This window comes from Paroedura picta, chromosome 8 (assembly GCF_049243985.1).
Source record: "Paroedura picta isolate Pp20150507F chromosome 8, Ppicta_v3.0, whole genome shotgun sequence".
Classification (NCBI taxonomy): Eukaryota; Metazoa; Chordata; class Lepidosauria; order Squamata; family Gekkonidae; genus Paroedura; species Paroedura picta.
The window spans coordinates 66,785,053-66,806,626 of record NC_135376.1 but is presented as its reverse complement, the minus strand read 5'-3'; the positions used below and the strand labels follow the sequence as shown (position 1 = coordinate 66,806,626).

The window sequence follows — 21,574 nt, the reverse complement described above, 5'->3', positions numbered from 1 at the left end:
TTCAAGGTATAAGTTTTTGGGTGCATGCATACTTCATCATGCACATGTCAGCTTATACCTTGAATAAAACTTTGTTGGTCTTAAATGTCTCACTGGACTCAGACTTTGTTGCGCTGCTTCAGACCAACACAGCTGGACACATGAATCTAGTATTTGCAAATATCAGTTTGCTTGACAGATTCCCTGCCTGCCCAAGAACAGGGCATTCAGGGCCATGTAAGTACTAGCAAACCAAAAGGCAGCTGTATCAACGGCTCTAGCTTAAGAAACCAGGCATAGGTGTTAAAACAATTTTGGCTGGGCAGACATGCATCATTCTGCATAACATATTTCAGGCTGAGGGCCAAGTTTTTCCCTAGACTCAGAGAGCTGTTTTGAAGGGTACTGGGGGAGAGTTTAATACTTCCCTCTCATACCTCTGAGAGTTAACACTTCTCTCTTAGGAACATGAAATTCCACCATTTGTGCCCCCAGGGATGGTTCCCTGGGAGGCAATATTATCGTTTACCACTGGTCTCGTTATCACTGGCCAGAGTAGCTCAAAATGTGTTATGATACTCCAGGCCTAGATACAATACCCTCAGTCACTCCACCCTGCTAGCAATCTCAGATCTAGTTGGATGGAATGATCTAGGGACAAATATCTCCAGAGTACTGTAACAAATGTTGAGATATTCTGGCCATAGTGTTAACAAGGCTGATGATAGAGAGTGCCTCTTTGGTTTACAGCAAGAGCACCAGCATTTTAGCAAAGTCAGCTCTCTTATAGGTCACCTGGAGCTGCCAAGAGGCCTGGAGAAAAATCAGCAGCTAAGGTTTTGGAGCACAGAACTGAATAGCCTAGTAAATAACACCCCACTAGAGCTTCTGGTAAAGGGGCAGGGTATCCCCCCCCCCCCCCGCAGGCAGCTGGCAACTCTCAAGATGACCTGCGACCCCATTTCAAGAGCCACAACTGCCCTCATGGGTTGTGAGCATGTGTCTACCTCAAGGGCCCCCAGAAGTTCCAATGGCCAAGTAGGGATTTAAACCTGGGTCTTCCACATGCTAGGCTGGCACTTAAAGCACTAGGAAAAGAATGTGCAAGAGCTGAAGCCCAGCTTTTCCTACCCTCAGAGCGAAGGGCAACTGGGGAAGGGAGCTTCAAATCTTGAAAGAACAAAAGGGATTAAACACCCAAGTTCCTGTTCCCTGATCTTTAAAGCAGCTGACTCCAAGCTGCTAGTCATCATCATCATCATCATCATCATCATCATCATCATCATCATCATCATGTGTTTATAAGAGTGGGCATTGGGCAATGCTAATTTTGGCTTTGCCTAAATGCTGTTCTTTTCAAGGCACACCTTGTCCTTTCTCATTAATGTGGGTGGGTTACAGACAGGGAGGGATTCAGCTCTTCTTTGTTTGCTTTTGGACAACATAAATCTCCACCCCCCCACCCCCCTTATAATAGCCTGACTACTATCTGACCTGCCCCCAAAAGCTACATGATTAAAGCATACCTACAAAGTGATTTCAAGCTTCTGATTAGATGCCAGCCAGTCAGTTTTAAAACTAGCCCAACCAGTTGCCTATCTGGCACTGTGACATGCTGTAGTGGCAAAGACAGAAATATAGATTTGGAAGTGTTGCTTCCCAGGGTACACAAACACATTTCTTTTTCCCACTGCCACTTCTAGTCTTGGATTAAAAATCACAAACCCCTGCAACCCCTGTTCGTTGGGAGGTGAAAGCACGTTATCTACCAACTCTCCATCACAAAGCAAGTATCAGTCTTTTGTCCATGTTTTGTTGCACCCATGTCGAGGTAAATTACCATACCCTTTTTTGGGGGGTGGGGTAAAAGTTGCTCTGTAAAGCCATGGGCTTCGCTTACTCCAATCAAGGATCTTTTTAGAGGAATTGGTAAAATATAGGCTAACAAACAGCTTGATAGGTGGGAATGTGTCATTTCCTCTGTGTTCTCATCTATAGGAAGCATCCCTTGGATAGCCATTCTCAGCTTTTCAATGCACATAAGAAGCAGCCAATGAGGCCTCAAGCTTCTCCACTGTAATTATGTTTGTACTCTTCTCTTGAGCTAGGAGCCATGCAGTCAAATAATGCAAGAGCCCACCACAACTGGAGAACCTTGTTGGAATAGAATGTACAGCACCCTTGAACCGAATAAAACAAGTAACAATGTAAAAGAAAGTAAATTGTGTTTTGTTGATGTCCACTGGCACCTTTCAAGTTCAATACAGCTTTATTCAAGGTATAAGCTTTTGTGCACACGCACACTTCCTATGTACCTGAAGTGTGTGGGCGCACAAAATCTTATAGTATCTTGAATAAAGCTTTGCTGGTTTTAAAGGTGCCAGTGGACTCAAACTTGGTTCTGTTGCTTCAGATCAACATGGCTACCCAATCGAATCCGGATTCTCTTTCCTGTCTAATAAAAAAGAAACAACCTTCTTTGCTATCAAACCCACATGGTTATCGTTGCCACTCAAAATGCAGACAGACATGTTAGTGATGGAACTGCTACACAGTGAAGGTTACCACATAATTCTGTCTTTTCCCCTTGACTTTTCCCTTTCACATATTGGCTGTCAGGGATGGACTGTCACAGCTATCGTGATGACTTCTGTCCACTTTTCTTGTTCTTTTCTTTATACATGTGCTATGGCAATATAACACTTCTATGAAAAACAGAGATACGTGGCAATAGAGCACTCTAGTCACTGTGGTGGGCCCTACATTTTCCTGTAGTCAAACCCCCGCTAGCATCTTTGAGTTTTCAAAATGATGCCTGTATTTATTTATTAAATTTATACCACACTTCTCTCCCCCTCAGGGTACTCAGAGTGGGTTGCAGTATGAATCTCCCCCCTCCTCCACTTTATCTGAACAATGACCACCCTGTGAGGTGGTTAGCCTGAGATTGTGTACCTGGCCTATGATCACCCAGAAAGCTTAGGGAAACTTAAAGATGGGTCTCCCAGATCCTAGATCGAGACTGACCACCCCATCATGCTACAGTGGGGGAGGGGAGGGGCAGGAATTTCCGTGCTGTCAACAGAAATGCCTTTCTGTTAGTGGAGGGATACTGTGAGAGCCATGCCATGGACAGCAAGAAACAAAAAGTCTGGCCTAGATCAAAGAACAGTGCATCACAAAACACAGCTGGGGTGCTTCTTCTACACTGTGGAGAAACCACTTCAGCTAAACCCATTTCTGCTTCTTCAGCCGCTAAAGACCTCCACAGATCAAATGAACAACTGAAAAAAACCCACAATTCAAATAGGAATAGATCTGGGCTTGGCGAACATTGCACTTCAGTGGAGTGGCTGGACCCTTTACAAGGGTGGGGTGGGGGAGAACTGGAGCAAACACCTCTGCAGGTATCCGATTCCTACACCCAACATGAAAGACTCGGCAGGGCCACACAAGTCGTATCCTCGCTTGGAATAAAACCCACCCAGCTGTGATGTGTTGCACATTTTCCAAGTTTTAATAGATACAGAAGTTAAGTCCATTTTATTTAAGACTGCGCTGATTCCGTTCTGTTGCAAGTCCCTTCTCGAAACTGTATACAACCGGAGTCAATAGTTTTATGGCATTTAAAATCAAAGAAGAGAGTGAGAGACCTAGTTAAGTCAAAGCAGCAGCAATGCGTGTGTGAATGGAGAAGAAAATGGCAGAGGAATTACCAAGAGGGACTGACATTTTACGTAATAAATACATTCCAGGTGGGGAGTTCGCTATTTCTCCAAATCCATTGAAATGTTTATGCATCCTTTCTTGCCAGTTCGATTCTCTCGTGTTAGCTAGACTCATGACTTTTGGTCAGACCAGCCTCGGGAGGGTCTCCTAAGCCGCCCGGGTGCCTGTTATCTTTTAGAGTCAATCAGCAGGTCCAGTCTGAAAGCTCATCCTGCCACAGATGCAGCGAAACCATCAGAATCTCCTGGGGAGTGTGTCAGGATGTTTACAGCCTCCGTGAAACTCTAGAACAGCTGTGCTCTTCTGTTACCTTGAAGAAAGTGAAAGAGGGAGAGGTTACTTACTGCCTGTGGCGTGGAACAGGCCAACATGAGCAATGGAAAGCGTACACATAGCCATCCCTCTAAATATAGCACAGAACCCCCCAGTCTAAATCTGTCTCAGCAAAATAGGAGTCACTACAGTTTCTACAAGAGCAGATGCATATTTTGAAGAATCATTGATGCAAAAACACCACACCTACACAGAATTAAAAGCACGTAATAGGGCAAAGGGTAACTTCCTTTTCTCCACAATCTGGTTGTACAGGGCAAAGGGAAGAGAAATACCCAATTTGTGACAGTGTTTTTTCCTCTAGTTTCTTTTCTGTCTTTTTCTCCTTCACAATACTACAGAAAAGGAAGGAATGTTTGGGATGATAGTCACTGTCTTATCAGATTTGAAAAACAAAAAGGCGTTTGTCTGCTTTCTTCTTCCATGCAGCATCGCTTGGCTTCCTTCCTGACAAAACACACACACAGTATACAACTAAACTTGTGGACCACATGATCTGCCACTTAACTAAATTACTTCAGATTTCATACAGTGGGTTCCCATTTCACACAATGAGTTCACCTAGAGCCTTGAAAATTGTGTGCGAGTTTTCAGAAGTCACATCAAGGGTTCAAAAGCAACTTTGCTCTTTAAAATGCCTGTTTAATTAAGCCTAACCACATCCTTCTAGTTCTCCATCTACTAGTTGGAACTGCTCATTTAAGAAGCCTTCAGGGTGGTCTAACTGAACATAAACAAAAGACACCAGCAAAAAGGACAAGCACTGAAATTTACATAAAAATAATACAACCTTAACACTATTTCGCTCCCTTATATTTGGGAAACAGCCTCCTGGGAGGAGACTGTCCAGGGCCCTGTCCATCTAGGTCCACCCTGATTGGCCCTCCCCCTCCAGCTCCCATCCTCCCTCCTTGCCCGCTAGAAGCTGCAGCCTCCATTGTCACCCACAAGGAGAGAGGCAGCAACAGGGCTTTGTGGCTCCAGCTGGGAGGGAGCAGGGGAGGGGTGGAGCCTCTCTGAGGGCAGCAAAGCCCTGTTGCTGCTGGTGTGTATATGTGTGGGGGGGCTTTCCACTCCTTTTAGCCTGTTTGCAAGCCAGAGGGAGCTGCAGCCACCCTCTCACGCCCTCCTGCCTGCCGTCTCTTTCAAAGCCCATTTTTAAAATGGGCTTTGATACTAGTATATACATAATTTCTAGCCCACATTCCTCCTTGGACTCAAAGTGGATTACATGTAAAAATCCCTATAAAAAGCCCATCTTAAAAAAGCAGAAATCCAAAATTTACTAAGATGGCAAAATCCCTCCTACCTCCTGCAATCAGCTAACAAGGGGGTGCTAGATATTATGGCGGGACTTGAGGGGGGCCCATTGATCTTGCTAAGCCAGCCTCAACCGAAGACCTGGTGCACCTGTGCATGTATAATAGATAATGATAATGAAATACCACTGATACTGTTCAACTGATATATCTTGGATGGAAGGAGCCTTCTGAAGAATATCAGATGCAATTTGCTAGGAATTGTGTCTGTGTGTATGAAACATTATTTGTACCAAAGTCTGAGAACATAAGATCTTTGCTAAATGAAACCAGAGGCCCAACTAGTTATTCTGGAGGGCTAACAATAGGGCATAGAGGCCAAGGCCTTCCCACAATATTACTTTGCAGCAATGGCATTCCGGTTTATTTGCCTCTGGTTGTGGTTTACTGTTCGTCATCATGGATAGTATCACTGATGGACTTTATCCTCCATGAATTTTTCTGTACTTTTTTCATCTCTGTGATGTCTTTCTTAAGATATGACAACCAAAACCACACACAGCATTCCAAAAGAGGGCACACCACTGATCTATACAGGAGCATTATAATATTGGCAGTTTTATGTTCACTGCATTCCCACCATAGCTTGCCCTCCTTGCTGTGTCATCCACTGAGACATTTTCATCATGACTCCAAGGTGTCTTGCTTTCAAGTCTCAGCAAGTTCAACCCCCCAGCAAAACTGGGGTTCAAACCCCATACTCAAAACTGGGATTTTCTGGGGGTCCATTTTGAATCTCCTTACACTTGTCTATACTGGACCCTCACCTAATTTAAATCTTTTTTAAAAGGTCTTCCAAATGCCTTTCAAAAGCATTCAAGATCGCGTTAGATATATTGCACTTTCAATGCACTTTAAAAGTAGGTCTTCCAGTTCTGCACGCGAGAATCCAGCTGCAAAAACACACTGAAAAAACATAGTCCCCGGAGAGCGGTGGGCTAAAAATCTAAGAACTACATGAATAAAATAAAAATAATGTGAGTTGAGTGGGCCCAGGAGCAGAGGTATTTCCATCCCAAAGCCAGACATGAATCCAAATTGAAATGGGTCTTGATCTGTCTCTTCCAAGGCCACATAAAGCTGTGTGGCTACCACCCGTTTATGCACCTTGCCCCAAATTGGAAGGTTAGCTACCAGGAAACAGTTTTTCAGGTCAGTGGATTCCAGGGATGCTTGCTTCAGGAGAGGTCACACAAAGGCAGCTGAAAACAGATCCACCCTCAGAGAGGTGCCTATTACCTCCCAAATCCATTCAACCAACCCAGCCCTGCTCGAAACCAACAGCCAGGATTGGCCAAGGGTTAAGTCCAGATGTGGTGGGCTACACACTTTTGAGCAGCTTGTCTACTTCTTCAGGCTTTACCCACTGAAAACCACCCGTACAGCTACAGCCACACTGCATGCCAATGGCATCTTGAGATCCAACGGCCCTGGCAGCCTTTCGTGCAATTCCCACATGTACTCCCCTAGGAACAAGTGGTCACTTACATTTGGCTTTTCCCCCATTTTATTGAAATAGCCAGCCTTTCCTCTTTTGATCTCAAGCAAGCTTAAATTTTGTCAACTTAATTCAAACACCATCAAATGATAAACCCTATTGGTTTTGACAACAAAGAACAACTGGGGCCAGGAGACACGACCTAAGACACAGGCCCAGAGGTGGCAACATACATCAGATAACTTTTAAACCATAAACACAACCAAACAGTTTGAGCCTAAGTTTTATTCAAGGTATAAGTGTTTGTGTGCATGCACACTTTATTGGGAATAGTGAAACTGAAGGCAGTTCTGTTTCACTGTATCTGATAATGTGTCCATGCATGCAAATCCTTATACTTTGAATACCTGAAAAGTGTCGCTGGTCTCAAACTTTGTTCTGCTGCTTCAGACCAACATGGATTCATAAAAACAACCATAAGCCATAAATACAGCACTGACACCTATCTAGACCATGCAAGTTGCTATGGACAACTTTCCAAAGATCATTACACTTTACAGCAGCATTTTTAATATTGTGTTCTGGTTTTCTTGGAAGCTTCGGAGGGATTTCTTGCGGAGAATATCAGCCATGGCAGAAACAGTCATTTCCAGCCTTCTCCTGCAACATGTGCAGAAACAACAGAGATTGCTGGGTACGTTCCAGGTCACATACTCTGTGCCCTCTTAAGTCTCTGGTTCATCTGTTGGCTTCTCATTTCTAAACTCCACCTTGAAATCTTTCAAAGGTCAAAGATCTTCTGCAGGGGAATAAAATGTATGCCTATCAGTTTCAGCTGCAGTTATTAGTGTTCATTTTTATTGCAGACACTAAACACTGCTACAACCACCCTGAGGCGCAAGGAAGGGTGGCATCAAAATGTAACAAATACGTTTTATTTATTTATATATTTTGATGATTTCTATACTGCCGCTCCTCCAGTGGCCTCACAGCAGTTCTAAGCCTGCCTAATAAATAACGTGCTAAGCCTGCAGTGTTTAGGATTGTACCAGTTTTTCTAAGCCTTCGTTGACAAAGAAGAACATATCTTTGTTGGCATCGATGTGTTGGCAAGATCTGGGACTAAAGGAAGGTAACTCCCCATCAAAGGTGCAGTGCAAATGTAGAAAAGTGCCGGCAACAGGATTTTCGGCGATTATGTGGAAGCATCCCGCATAATGGCCGGAGTGGCGGCTGGCGAGTCCAAACCCCAGGCCCTGCCTGCTGTACTGCCCCTGCTGCTGTTTCCGCTACCCATCTGTGCTCCTCTGTGGGTGGGGGCAACCTCGGAGGACAGGCGGCAGCAGTGCAGCAAATGGGGCTAGACTCTGGGGCTCGCCAGCTGCTGCCACCACCGCCACTTGTTCTTCGAGGCTGCCTGCACTCTCCTGTGGGCGGTGGCAACCTCAGAGGATGAACGGTGGTGGTGGCAGCTGGCAAGGCCCAGAGCCAAGCCCCGTTCGCCACCACCACTCACCCTCCGAGGCAGCCTGCATTCTCCTGAGGGCGTGGGCAGCACTGGAGGACAGGCAGCGGCAGCGCAGTGAACAGGGCTCGGCTCTGGGTCTTGCCAGCCGCAGCTTTTTCTTCAAGGCTGGTCATGCTCTCCATCTACCTGGGGCAGGACTACAGGTGTCACATCTGTAGTCAAATCCATTTGAGGAGCCGCACCAGTAGATATTTCCACATCAACAACTAAATTATCTGGTTCAAGAGGACTCCGAGACCCTTTATTACCCAAGCAACAAAGAGACCCAACTTTTTGTGACCAGCTTCTGCACAGCTGCAGTAGCATTTCAATGATCCAACTATACGGTTGTGGGCAGATTCAGTCCAACAGGCACAAAGAGGCACTTATCTACATTTTAATAATTTGAATGTAACTCCGGTCATATAGGAGCAGCTCTCAGAAAAGGCACTCTGTGGAATTTAAAGGGCCCCCAGGGTTCGCAATAGCCAGGGTTAATTTTGGTAACAAACATGGAACCTCCCTACAATTAAAACTGATGGAGAAAGGGCAGGAGAAATTCGCCCTACAGAAGAGAGGATAAAAGAAGGACTGCAGGATCCTGAGGATGCTCTTGGTTCCTTAACCATACTCAAAACAGATTCCAACCATTATGTCTGCAGTCCCAAAGAAATAGCTGTCGACCACATTAAGAATCTGAAACATTAAAAATGCAGTGTCTTGTTTAAACTGTTATTAATCTTGCATTTGATATCATTCTGTCTACTCACCAGTTAGGAATTCAGACCAAAACATACTACAAAGTGCTCACACTCTGCATGAATGCCACGATTTAAATATGCAGCAGGCAGGCAAGAAGAACTGAGCAGTGCAATGTTGAACACACCCTGGTATCTTGTTTAAGTTGGACCACTAAGCTTGAAACTCCACTTTGTGAACATCAGTAGCATGGCAATGCAATATGTGCACCAGCTATGGATTCTGGCTTTTTAACACTTCAAACATAGTGGTGGAAGGCCCCTTTTAAATCAGATACTGAGCATGCGCACTGCTGCATAATGAAGTCATTCTGCTAGGCAGCATTGTATTTAAAGTCAGCTCTAAACCAACATGGATGAGGGACAGGGATTAAGGAGGAAAGAAGAGAGAAAGGAAGCAATTTGCAGGAGCTCATGTGCAAATGAATTTTTCACAACCTGAGTTCTTAGGCCAATTCAGAATTCCTTGCAAGATCCAAGGCCCCTACATCTTAAGATAAATTAAACTGCTAAACATAAGCTATCACTTAGCTGATCCCTAAAGTCCTGGACCCATTTCAATAATCAGGACAGCCACAAACTCAGCAGGTAGACTTATGGATACTTCCGTTCCCTCATCCTCAATCCCCCACCTGCCCCTGTGGGGCTAATCCATCTTTCACACCTTACAAGTGACTTGTAATGTTTACTGAGATAATGGGAAGCACTTTAGAAAAGAACTGTTATTGTCCTTAAAACTGTCACATTTTGAAGACTTCTTTTGAACAAATTAAGCAAAATAACGAATTTAATCTAGTGAATCTTAAATCCCTTGACTTCATTTTCATGGTTCAAGTTCTGAAAATGCTGAAGGTAACTAGGAAAAGTCTCAGTTCTTATCCTTTAGATTCCCAGAAGTTAACAGATGCCATTACTTACCCTCAAACTATCACTTTATCCTAAGGTTTCAAATTCTGGGTGGGGAAATCCCTGGAGTGGGCAGATGCTGTGCGAAGAAGTGATGCTGTAGAATCTACCCTCTGAAAACCTGATCTCTGTTGTCCAAGGACAGCTGCAATTCTGGGAGAGCTCCAGGCCCCACTTGGATGGCAACCCTAGAGCTTCATTCTCAGGCACAATTATGAGGTCAAGGGAAACTATGGAGCACTATTTTCCAACAATCTTCACATTGTCCTTAAGTGAACTTTAGCATTAACATCTGTGCCTCCTGCCCAGGAGAACTTGCACCATACATTACATTTCACCCCACAAAGATGGCTCCTGACTTTTCAGGACTGAACTGGCAGTGTCACCCATCTTGCCCTTTTTCTACTCCTAGTGATCTGCTTGGCTACAGGGAATGCCTTTAACTCTCTCCTGCTCCAGTTCTTCAGACTGCCGTAATACAAAAGCACACAGGTTCTCAGCACGGATACCTCCAGGCAGCTTTCTTTCTTATTGGGTTCTACAGCACAGCACCCAAAATTCTGCTTCCCACATAATAAGACTATATAAATCAAATAAGACTGTAATATAAGAAAAGCTTATGTTTCTTGCAAGATAATCAGCACACCATTCCTGTGAGTCTGAGTGAGAAAGGCAGACTATAGATACAGCAAGTAAAAGAAATCTTAATCATCAGCAGGTTCTGCTTAACCTATCACTTCCCCAAAACACAAGCAGGCCTTTCACAACTAAGAAGCCATTATATTTGTATCAGAAGAAGAGCTGGGAGCTTCGTACCCTACTTTTTACAACACTAAGGAGTGTCAAAGTGGCTGACAAATTGCCTACCCCTCCTCTCCCCACAACAGACATCTTGTAAGGTAGGTGAGGTTCTGAGAGAACTGTTACTGGTCCAAAGTCATCCAATTGGCTGTATGTGGAAGAGTGGAGACCCAATCCCTGTTCTCCAGGTTAGAGGTTGTCGCTGTTAACCACTACACCAAGCTGGCTCACTGATTACCCTCAGATGGTTGAGCACTGTTTTGTGGCTTCTTTGCAGCAGAGCTCTTCCAGTATCAAAATGCAGCTGCTGGCCCTCACAGATAACTTCTTTTGGGGCTGAATAGCTGTTGTTGCATTAGTACCTTACCAAGTATTTCCTCAGTCTTATTGTGTGAACAGATTTGCAATGATGGTATGTTATCTACACCAGTGGTCCCCAACCTTTCTGAGGTTGGGGACCGGCAGGGCATCTGGGCGCGGCCCGCGGGGCCACGCCCACGTGCATCGGCCGCGCCCGCAGGCCGTGCGCATCGGGGCCGTGCCCGCAGGCCGCGCCCACGCATCGCGCCACGCCCGCATGGGCGCGGCCGGCCCTGATCCTGGCCGGCCGGCACCGGGCACGGCCCACAGGTTGGGGACCACTGATCTACACAATGTAAAACCAAAACCAGGAAAGGAACACACCCCAACCTTTACAAGTGGGAACTCAGAAGTTGAGCTGTACAATAAAATATTTTAAGAAATAAAAATAATTAACTCACCTACTCGGGGAAACCCTTCCTGGGCTGTCAAGAAACCCCAAGGTTTCCTTGAAATCCTGGTTGAGAAAGCCTGCTTTAAAGGGGGGGGGGGGGTGAAATTATTTTCCACCTATTTTCTCTAATTTTGTCCCTACAACAACCTCAACAACCATGTGAGGTTAAGTCAAGCCAAGAGTATGTGAATATCGAGATCACCCAGTGAGTTTAAGCACCTGGCCACATGAAGCTGCTTTATACTGTATCAGATTCATAGTTGCTCAAGGTCAGAGTGGTCTTTCCCATCACCTCCTGTCTGGTCCTTTCAAATGGAGACCCTGGAGGTTGAGCTGGGGACCTTCCACATGCCAAGCAGGTGCTGTATTCATTAGTACATCTGCAATCTGTCTTTCTTCCAAGATCAGGGCCACATACATTGTTATTTATCATCACAACAGCCTTGTGGGGTAAGGTTAGGCTACACTTGAAACAACAAATAGACAAAACTATATGACAAAGGCCAGCTCTTTTATTATTACAAAAAACCTCCAGTTTGCAAATCATAGAATAACAGAGTTCAAAGGGTACCCCTGGGTCATCTAGTCCAACCCACTGCGCTATGCAAGACACTCCACAACCCTATCGCTCACCCTTTGTAACCTGCCACCGCCTTGAACCTTCACAGAATCAGCCTATCAGATGGCTATCCACCCTCTGTTAAAAAATTTCCAAAGAAGGAGAACCCTCCACCTCCCGAGGAAGCCTGTTCCACTGAGAAACTGCTGTCAGGAACGTCTTCCGGATATTTAGATGGAATTTCTTTTGAATTAATTTAAGCGACCCTCCACTTAAATTCTTCGCATGCATCCGAGTGAATCGCTCATTCACTCCTTTTAAGCAGACCGATTCAGGTGGGTAGCTGTGTGGGTCTGAAGTAGCGGCCTTTGGACACATTTTGGTCAAGCAGACAGCAACTCCTGGCCATCTTCTATAGCCCTGGAAACAGTTTTTATTGGAATACTTTCTGCATGGCTGGCTTATTCTGCTTAACAAGAAAGGTACTCTGCAAATGTTTTACAGATTTGACTCAAACTAGAATATGGGACAAAAGAAAGAATGGCCATAAAAACGCTATGCATGAAAGGTGTGGTGTCCAACACGGGCTTTATTCAGTAACAGGACAGGTTGCTCTTAGGCCTGTCAGCAGATTTTTTAAAAAGCCTGCTAAAGGCTGTAGGCTGTTACCTCAGACTAACTCCCCTGGGCAAAAGTGCACATTATTCTTTAGCAAACACGCAGAGATCGGGCTGCTTACCCAGATGCGATTGCCCACAGGAAACTTCTTTTCTCCGGGCAACCCTCTGGTTAGAACAGTCGGTGAATGAAAATAAGGTTATAAGGAACATCAGGAACCCCCCCTTCCTCTTTCCTTGTAACACTCCACATAGTCAAGTTCTGGATTGGTCTTGGGAGTGGAAAGGTTGTCAACTGCTGTTTGGCGAGAATGTTTAAGTAATTTAATTTATTGTTTTACTGTATACTGTTTTTAAACTGTTATGCACCACCCAAGATGGCTGTGGCAGTGGAGAGGTTCTACAAAATCAATCAATCAGAAGGTTCTACAAAATCAATCAAATCAACAAGGTTAACACTGACCCAGGCACTATTAATGGGTGCAGGGAGGGGCCCCTCAGCTGAAAACCAAATAGTAGCTTGGTCACATTTACACAAAACTTACTTTTTAAAACAAATACATATTTTATTTTTATACCATCCTTTCCTGGTGGGCTCAGGATGGTTGGTAACTAAGTTTAAAACCTAGAAGACAAGGGCGGGATCAGGAAGCGAGCCTCCCACGTCTGGATGGGGTACAACTGACTCTTGCACCAACCACCAGGAATCTGGGAGTGATCTTTGATGCCTCCCTTTCCATGGAGGCTAAGGTCACAAAGGTAGCCCAAACAGCATTTTTCCACCTGCACCAAGTGTGGCTACTAGCGCCCTACCTGTCCCCTGAACACCTGGCCACAGCGATCCATGCAATGGTCACTTCCAGGTTAGACTTCTGTAATTCGCTCTATGTGGGCCTACCCTTAGCTTTGACCCAGAAATTACAGCTGGTACAGAATTCAGCTGCTAGGGTCCGCACTAGAACACCTTGGAGGGCCCATATTCAGCCCGTGTTGCGTCACCTCCGCTACTTACTAGTCTGTTTCTGGATCAAGTTTAAGATATTGGTTCTGACCTTTAAGGCTATATGCGGCTTGGGCCCTATGTCTCTGTGGGACCGCTTGTTTGCTTACCTCCTTGGGACCTATAACAAAGCCTATCATATGTTCTTGATTAACTGCATATTCCACCTCCCTCTTCAATAGGATGGCACTGTGTACAAGGGATTCTTAGGAGGTTGCTCAACCAGGCACTGGTCAGATTTGGGATCTGCTTAGTTGTCTCACCTGGTCATCAGATTATATCCTGGATTCTTTTCGATTACCTTGAAAATAATTCTCTTGACTGCCTTAGTTATTGAAGGCAGATGGAATCAGACCCTTTCTCTTTAGTGTAAGAGGCAATGCAGACTGAAGCAAAGAGAAACCCAGCAGCAAGGAATCCAAGGTGAGGCACCTCAACACACACACACTCCCTTTCCCCTTCTCACTGAATGATGCCTTATAAATACCAAACAATTCTCCTCATTGTTTGGAGGAAAGGGAACGCTCACGATTTCTTGTTCTTTTACTGCACAGCAGAAGGAACTGGAATAACAGGCAGAGTGGCAGACCCTGTTTATAGCTGCTGAGATCTTGTTTGCTGTCGGGCCCATCGGCTCACAAGAAAAGCAGCAACAGTAGATGAGATAAATGCAAGTGCGTGAAAAGGGGCCAGTGAAAGTGTGTGACTTCAGAACATCGAGGGTAAATAACATCCTATTATGCGTCTGTTAAAGAGACAGGACTCCCCACATTCCCCCCCTCCTCTCATGGAAGGGTTGCTGGATAGGGCTGCAAACTGTGACAAGAAAAGCCCTGGCTGCCCATGCCCACCGCCCTGTATCGGAATTCTAAAAGTGCCCACAGGCTCCAAACCGTTGAGGACTCTTCCTCCACACAGTCTCTAACCGAGACTTTGTGAAAGTGTCTTATGCCTTGGCATAAGGCACCAGGAAAGCAACGTAGTGCATGGGCCTAACCCCAGTTGGATTCAGTAGGTACCAGGGAAACGTATAAGTGAAATCATAATCCCTTCCCTAGTTCCACACCTTTTGAGGTTCTGGTAGTTTCTGTGACTAGACTATCAATTGCAGCTCAAGGCTTGGTGGTGGGGATGGAAAGTATCCAATTTCTCAGCACCAGATCTTTGCGCATCTTTTCCATAATGCCCAGCAGCATTCTTATCAGGAGCACTTATGGGACTGACCACGAGCCATCATATTTCAGCAGATGAGCACCCGCAAGCTACAGAGTGCTGTAGTCTCATAATCCTAAATATGACACAGGCCATTAATACTGAGTAAGTTTAATTTATTACTTCCTGGTGGCCCACACTGCTCTTTTCCCAAATGAGCTCTATGGCCAAGTGAGGCTTTGAACTTGCACCTTCTCACTTTAAGCTACTCAACCCACGACACCACACTGAACCTTGGGCTCAGCAGAAGGGTCTTGACTTCATTTTTCTTTTCTAGAAGGGGGTCTGGTCAACTTACCCTTAAAGACTGAAATCAGACAATCGAAATCTTTTCTGCCAAACATTCCAAGCCAAGAATATAGAGCAGCCTTCTTCAACCCTTTGACTGTGGAGAAGTTATTTCTCAGGCTTTGAGAAGCTTCAGAACTGGGCTGGAAGAGATGCCCACTGGCCACACCTCCCTGCTACATCCAAGGATGACCGGGGTGGGGGGGGGATGACAATTTGAATCTAGAACAGGCTCCACCTGTTTTCCCAAGCGCAGTGTACCCACACGAGAACTCCACTCCCAGGTCCCTGCTTTCACTGCAATGTTGGAAATAGCTTATTGCCACGTCCATTAAGGTGGGATATAGGGGAGAGGGCAGGGAGCCTGGTTGAGAATTATAGAGTTAAGGTGTCATTTGTTAAAAGGCCAGAAATGGAGGCTGTTCTCCCACTAGCCCAGCAGCAGAGAGGAGCAAGGGGGAGGAGCACAGCACTGCCGTCCCAGCTCCACACCCACTGTAGCTATAGGCCTCTGCAAACAGGCCGAACATAACAAGTCGAATTTGAAAGGCACTTGCATTGTTCTAAGTAGCTGCAATTCCTGCTCCTTATTTACTTCTACGTTTTTTAAATTGCAGACTGGCTCTAATGCCCTAGGAACAGGGGTAGTCAACCTGTGGTCCTCCAGATGTCCATGGACTACAATTCCCACGAGCCCCTGCCAGCAAATGCTGGCAGGGGCTCATGGGAATTGTAGTCCATGGACATCTGGAGGACCACAGGTTGACTACCCCTGCCCTAGAATAAACTCCAGAAAATAACAGTTTAGTGAGTGTTCACATTATTTTTATACTAGTTTATTTTGATTGGGGGAATCCTTAATTAATATTTGACCAGTTGCCTGACCAAATCTTTTTCCCCATCTGTCAAAAATCCTTCTTATTTTGCTTAATGAAAAGTATCCTAGCTTACACCCCATATAATGTGCCACTCCTCCTTCAACTAAGCAGTAGAGCCCTTAAATCTGTTGTTTAGCAGCTAGTGTGTTAGAAAGCTAAGAACTGTGCTTGTAACATTTAAAGACTGGGAGAAAGATAAAAGTTCATACTTTCCAATCATCTGATAGACTATCGTTTCTTATATTTCCAACTGGACCTTTCCTTCTTCCTGGAAAATCAGCTCCACCCAGTATCATTTTTGTCTGTTCAAATCTACACAGCATTTTGCCCCTCTGGTTGAGCCTTAAAAAATGGTATTTCATGGATTTGGTTTTCAGATTTTTTCCTTTGGACCAATGAAGTTACCTGCAACATACAACACTAAGTACAGCTGCAGGGGCCCTGCTGATTTCCCTCCATCTTTACCTACAGCTCAGAAGCGGGGCTGCAGTTCCTTACAAGTTATACAGCCACCAACATTTTAAAAAAGCCCTCCTCATTATACTCATTTCACAAAAGGAGGTAATATGGGGACTTTCCTTATCATTGGCAAAGGGAAGCTTGCAGAAGGCAAGGAAAAGAGGCTTCTTGGACAGGATGCAGAACACATTTTAATACAGCACCATCTGCCAAAAATAGCAGCCATTTATGCTTGCCACTCAGCAAACAGACCATTCATGGAAACAAGGAAGCACACACAAACAAGTAATCCTGCCTCGCAAAGGCAATGCTGACTTGCAGATCCAGGTTCTGCCTAACTATATAGGAATAAAACGGTAAAGTAATGAGGCCCTGGTTCCTGACGGTCGAGACTTTTGGGGCCAGTGAACACAGAGATCACAGTATTAACAGCCCAAATCCTGCAACAAGAACTAAATCAGCCAACTGTTTCTTCCACAACCTTAACAGTCAGTCCAAAACAGGCCCAGGCCAGGAGAGTGTGTTCGGAGGGGTGTGGGTTGGAGTGGTGTATGTATGTGTGTGTGTGTGTGTGTGTGGAGGTGGGGTATCTCTGATCACCCACTGAACTTCAGAGCAAGTTCCCTCAAAGTGTTGTGCAGTTACACTCTGCTTCCATTTTCCTACTCTTCATGCTTCCTTCCCCTCCCTCCCTCCCTCCTTCAGCAGAGCTATCACTGGAGCTAGCTCCTCAACTTTGCAGCCCTAGCATGCTGAGCAGCCAATCCACCCCATCTTCCCCCTCCCAGGCACGTCTGCTGGCTACCTGCTGCTACTCAACACGTAGGTTTAACTATTCCCTATACTAGGAGCAAGCTTTCTTAGCAGTATTCTGTGCATCTCAACAAGAAGCGTCCAGGATCTGCTGGTGGGAAGCAGAACTAGCTCCAGTACCTTGTGATACTAAAAAGTGGGGCTGGCTCCTGCCCCTTCTCCTCCTCACCCCCATGCTCTCCTCCCATCTTATTTCCCACTCATTCCCATGCCTCCCAGTTGCCTGTGTGTAGTTCCCTTGCCCACCAATGCCCACAACCACCTGCACTACCTGTAGCCCTTTCTCTAGTGGCCCTAGCATCTGGAAAGAGGGGGGGTCGAGTGCTAGCAAGTGACATGGGGCAGGACATGCTGCAAGCCCGGGGCCCTGCTAACTGCCCCAACCTCAGGGTATGCTGATACCAGCCATGTTGAGAGGCAAAGGTGGACAAGTGAAAGAAGAGGATCAGAGGCTCAGCCCTGGCTGATGCTGGCAACAGAAGAGAGGAAACCAAAGCTGTGCTGCTGAGTCCTTTTGGGTTGGGTGTGGAGGGAGCATCCCAGCAACGGCAAGTTGATGAGAGAGAACCTTGGTGAGTCAACAGACTTCTGGCCAGACATTGCCTAGTCAGCACACGTATTCCAAATCAATTACCAGGATTCTGATAAAAGTTGGCAAATATTTAAGAAAACAATACCACTGCAGCAGCAGTACAGTTCTGATGGGGGAAGGAAGCCAGGAGCAAGCACAACAGCAAAGAGAAAATGACGAGGGGGTTGGACTAGATGACCCATGATATCCCTTCCAACTCTATGATTCTATGAGAACAACTGAAAGCATGACAATGAACACTAAGGGGCCACCTCCAAAAGCGCAGCCTCGTGGGGGTCCAGAGCTGCACTGGCACCACGTCACTCCAGAGTCTGCCTTGAGTACTGAGTTCTGGAACACATGAAGCAGGAATGGAGAGGTATGTTCTGAGCATATGCAGAACACCTTTCATTTGCCACAGAAAGCACCAGTGACATCGGCCATCTACCAGGACAACAAAGTGTTGCTTTTTCCCTAGCCCCAAACTGGAGGGGAAGAAGAATGCAAGTTGTGTATTTAACACCACAAATCTTGCTATAACAAGCTGACAAATAAGTTTCATCACTTCTCAAGGTATAAACACTGACCCCAAAGCCGCAACCCCACTGGGACCTAAGGGGGGGAATTCATTTCAGTCCCTTGGCTGCCTTTGGCTTCATGATAATGAGAAAGCTGCAGAAAGGAAAGCTGTGTTGAAATGAGACCAGTAGGGAAGATGGTCTATAAAGAAAACACGAGATTTTCAGACTGAGGGGAGATCAGGGTGCATCCGTGTGCATGCAGGTCAATAAATGAAAAACAAAATAGGGTATATAAATGGAAATACAGAATGAAGACAGTCTTTGCCATTTCAGCTGTACCCCAAAGTTCAGGAAGACCCAAACCCACACAATCTAGGCAAGGCCAAGGAATTTCATAAACTGCACCTTCTCTCATACATTTTGAGAAAGTCACTGCAATTAAATACATGTTGAAGTGCCAGGCCGTTATGACTGAATCCCAAAACATAGTCACTAAGTTATAGAATCAATGACAGTTTTTTAAAAAATAAATAAAAGAGTATTTTACAAACTACAGTTTCTGTTCACCTCGTAAATTTCAAGGATGCTTCTGTTTATAATGGGTGAAGTTTTAAGCAGTAACACTCTTCGAGAACTTTAAAAGGTATAACTCTGCTTGGAATTGCCTTGTACAATTATTGCTTTTTTATTACCACAACCATCACGTGCATACATTCACACATCTAAGCACTATTATCTCTGTATTATCTATCTTCCATGTTATCTATAAAACCCACTAGAAATTAAATCACATACGCATATCTTTGAGTCATCTGAGGCAACCTGACCCTTATCCTTTCAAATGTTCTAAACACAAAATCTAAGCAAAATAGTTGCTCAAACCCGTTTCTACATTGCAACCATAGTGTCCCTTACACACTCACCTGTTAATGAAGCCAAAATTATGTTTCAAATTGTGTTAGGATATCTCTTATTTCTGGGGTCAGGTTTTCCACTGCCTTGGCAGCTTCTGTAATAGCTTTCCGATACATCCCTTTCTTTTTACGATTAAATCGTAGTTTGAAATATTCAGAGAAGGGGGAGAGTTTTGATAGAGACAAGGAAGATGTTGTTGGAGAACCAAACCATGAAACTTTTGCTTCCTGCCAAGAAGGGTCTCCATTTTCCTTCTGGCTCAGATTTATGTCAAGAACACGGGCTGGCCACCACGGGAAGCCGTGAATTTTACCCCACACAACATCCCCCACAGATATAGTTCTTCCATCTTCAGTGACACATTTGGAAACACTGTGTGTGTGCAGCCGAACAGTCAACGGGGGCACAATTTTGCGTTCTTCTTTTGAAGATGAAGAGACTGATGCATCATCGCCAGGTAAAAAGTCACACATTTCTGGGGACGTTACTTCTGAGCTGGATGATTTGGATTCATCTAGGCTGTCATTGCTACACACTGATAAGCTAGAAGAATCTGCTTTCCTTTTACGATAATTCATAAGAAAAGCCAAGTTATCATGTCCATCTTTCCCTTGGTGAAACCTTTTGAAGTCCTCTTCTTCACAGGAGCTGCCTGAAGACATTTCTGCTAGACTTCTGTCAGCAGACTCGTCCGTATAGAAAGCATCAACAGCAGCATGAGACCCTCTGCTACTGGGAGGGACATTCATCTCATCGATCAGTTCAGCTTTATATATTGAAACATTATCCCCCTCGTTCACTCGATGAGGCTTCAGCCTGATTTTGGGAGGTGGCACATCTGTGCTGGAATGCACAGGCCTCGTTAACTTCAGCTTTGGAATGGAAGCAAGATGGCCACCGGATGACTTGTCCATAAAGCATTTCGGCTCCTGATACTGCTCCGAGTCTCGGTCCTCTTCTTGGTCCTCCCCTCCATTCTGTAGCACTCTCTGGGGACAAAATGGCTTCCCTGAGCCATGAACTCGAGAGGGAATTTTCACCACTTCCCCTTTACCTTGTGGGGTGCTGTAAGATATTTTGATAACAGGAGTCCGATGCAGCAACTCCCCAGAGAACTTGTCGTCTTCTCGTTTTTCTCTTTTGTTCCTCTTCTCTACATACTCAGATTCACTGTGCCTTTTTTGCTCCTTATCCTGAATGCTTAGCTTCCTTCTGGTTTTAGCATTTTGCCTTACTTTACTATCCTCCTCTGGATTCAAGGTGTTTTTACACTTTTCACAAAGTACTTGCCTTGGTCTCAACCTAATGGTACTCATGATGAGCCTTCCAGGGTCTCTATTGCGGGACAAGCGTCTCTTTGTCCTTTTTATAGTTCTTGGGGGTGGTTGTGGTACCCACTGGTTATATGTGCGCCGTAACCATAACGGAGGAGGAAAGGGGGCTCCCTCAAAATAGGGAGGATAAGGAGGAGCACTGCCTGAGGATGGTGGAGGCAAGAGGGGAGGGACAAGTTCCTCACTATTGGCCTTGGAAAGTTTTTCATCTGAGTACCACCATTCAGTCTCCAGCTTTTTAGGGTTTCCATCTTCAGGTGTCCCATTAGTGCAAGGTTTGTGAGGGTCCTCGGTCTTTGGTAATGTAGCTGGCGGTACACAAAACAATCCAGACCTAGAGTAGCGTAGGAAGGGAAAAAACATATAAATTATCAGAATAGATTCAAACTATGACTCCTTCCCACTGACAAAATTGTATTGTATTGTATTGCAGAACAACAAACATTAGAAGTTACACATTCACTGAACAATCCTGAAGCAGCATAATCTCCATTTGTGTTCTTGAAAGCTACAGGTAGACACAGTTAAACATTTAGGTGCAAGTCATGCAGTAGGGGAAAGGTAATTTACCCAATGAAATACCCTCAAAAAGTGAGAAATAGAAGTCAGCTCTTTCCTGGCTTTTTTTGTTCCACTCCTCTGTTGTCAACACCTCCCCTTTTAGCTACTTTTTAAAACTTTTTAATTCTTCCCCCACCAGCTAACGTTAACGAAGACTTAAGTCTCAGCAATATTCACTGGAGTCTGCCTAGCCATGGCAACCAAGATCTCACAATGTAGCTCACAAGAATTCAGTGTCATTCTTTCCCTTAAAAAAAAAAAAAGATTACTTTGATTCTAATATTAACCTACACCATTTTTAAATACATATTTCCCTGTAAAC

General features: G+C 45.0%; 1 protein-coding gene across 5 annotated transcripts in view; it reads right to left on the bottom strand.

Moving 5' to 3' along the window:
* Positions 1–3,473: 3,473 nt before the first annotated feature.
* PWWP2B (PWWP domain containing 2B) overlaps positions 3,474–21,574 on the bottom strand; it is a 33,780-nt gene continuing 15,679 nt past the window's right edge. For all 5 annotated transcript variants that reach the window (XM_077350176.1, XM_077350172.1, XM_077350175.1 and 2 more), the window contains 2 exons: positions 19,366–21,025; positions 3,474–4,018 (listed from right to left, as the gene is read on the bottom strand). In XM_077350176.1, the coding sequence (XP_077206291.1) occupies positions 19,384–21,025 (1,642 nt within the window). In that variant the 3' untranslated portion in view covers positions 3,474–4,018; positions 19,366–19,383. The remainder of the gene's footprint in view (positions 4,019–19,365; positions 21,026–21,574) is intronic.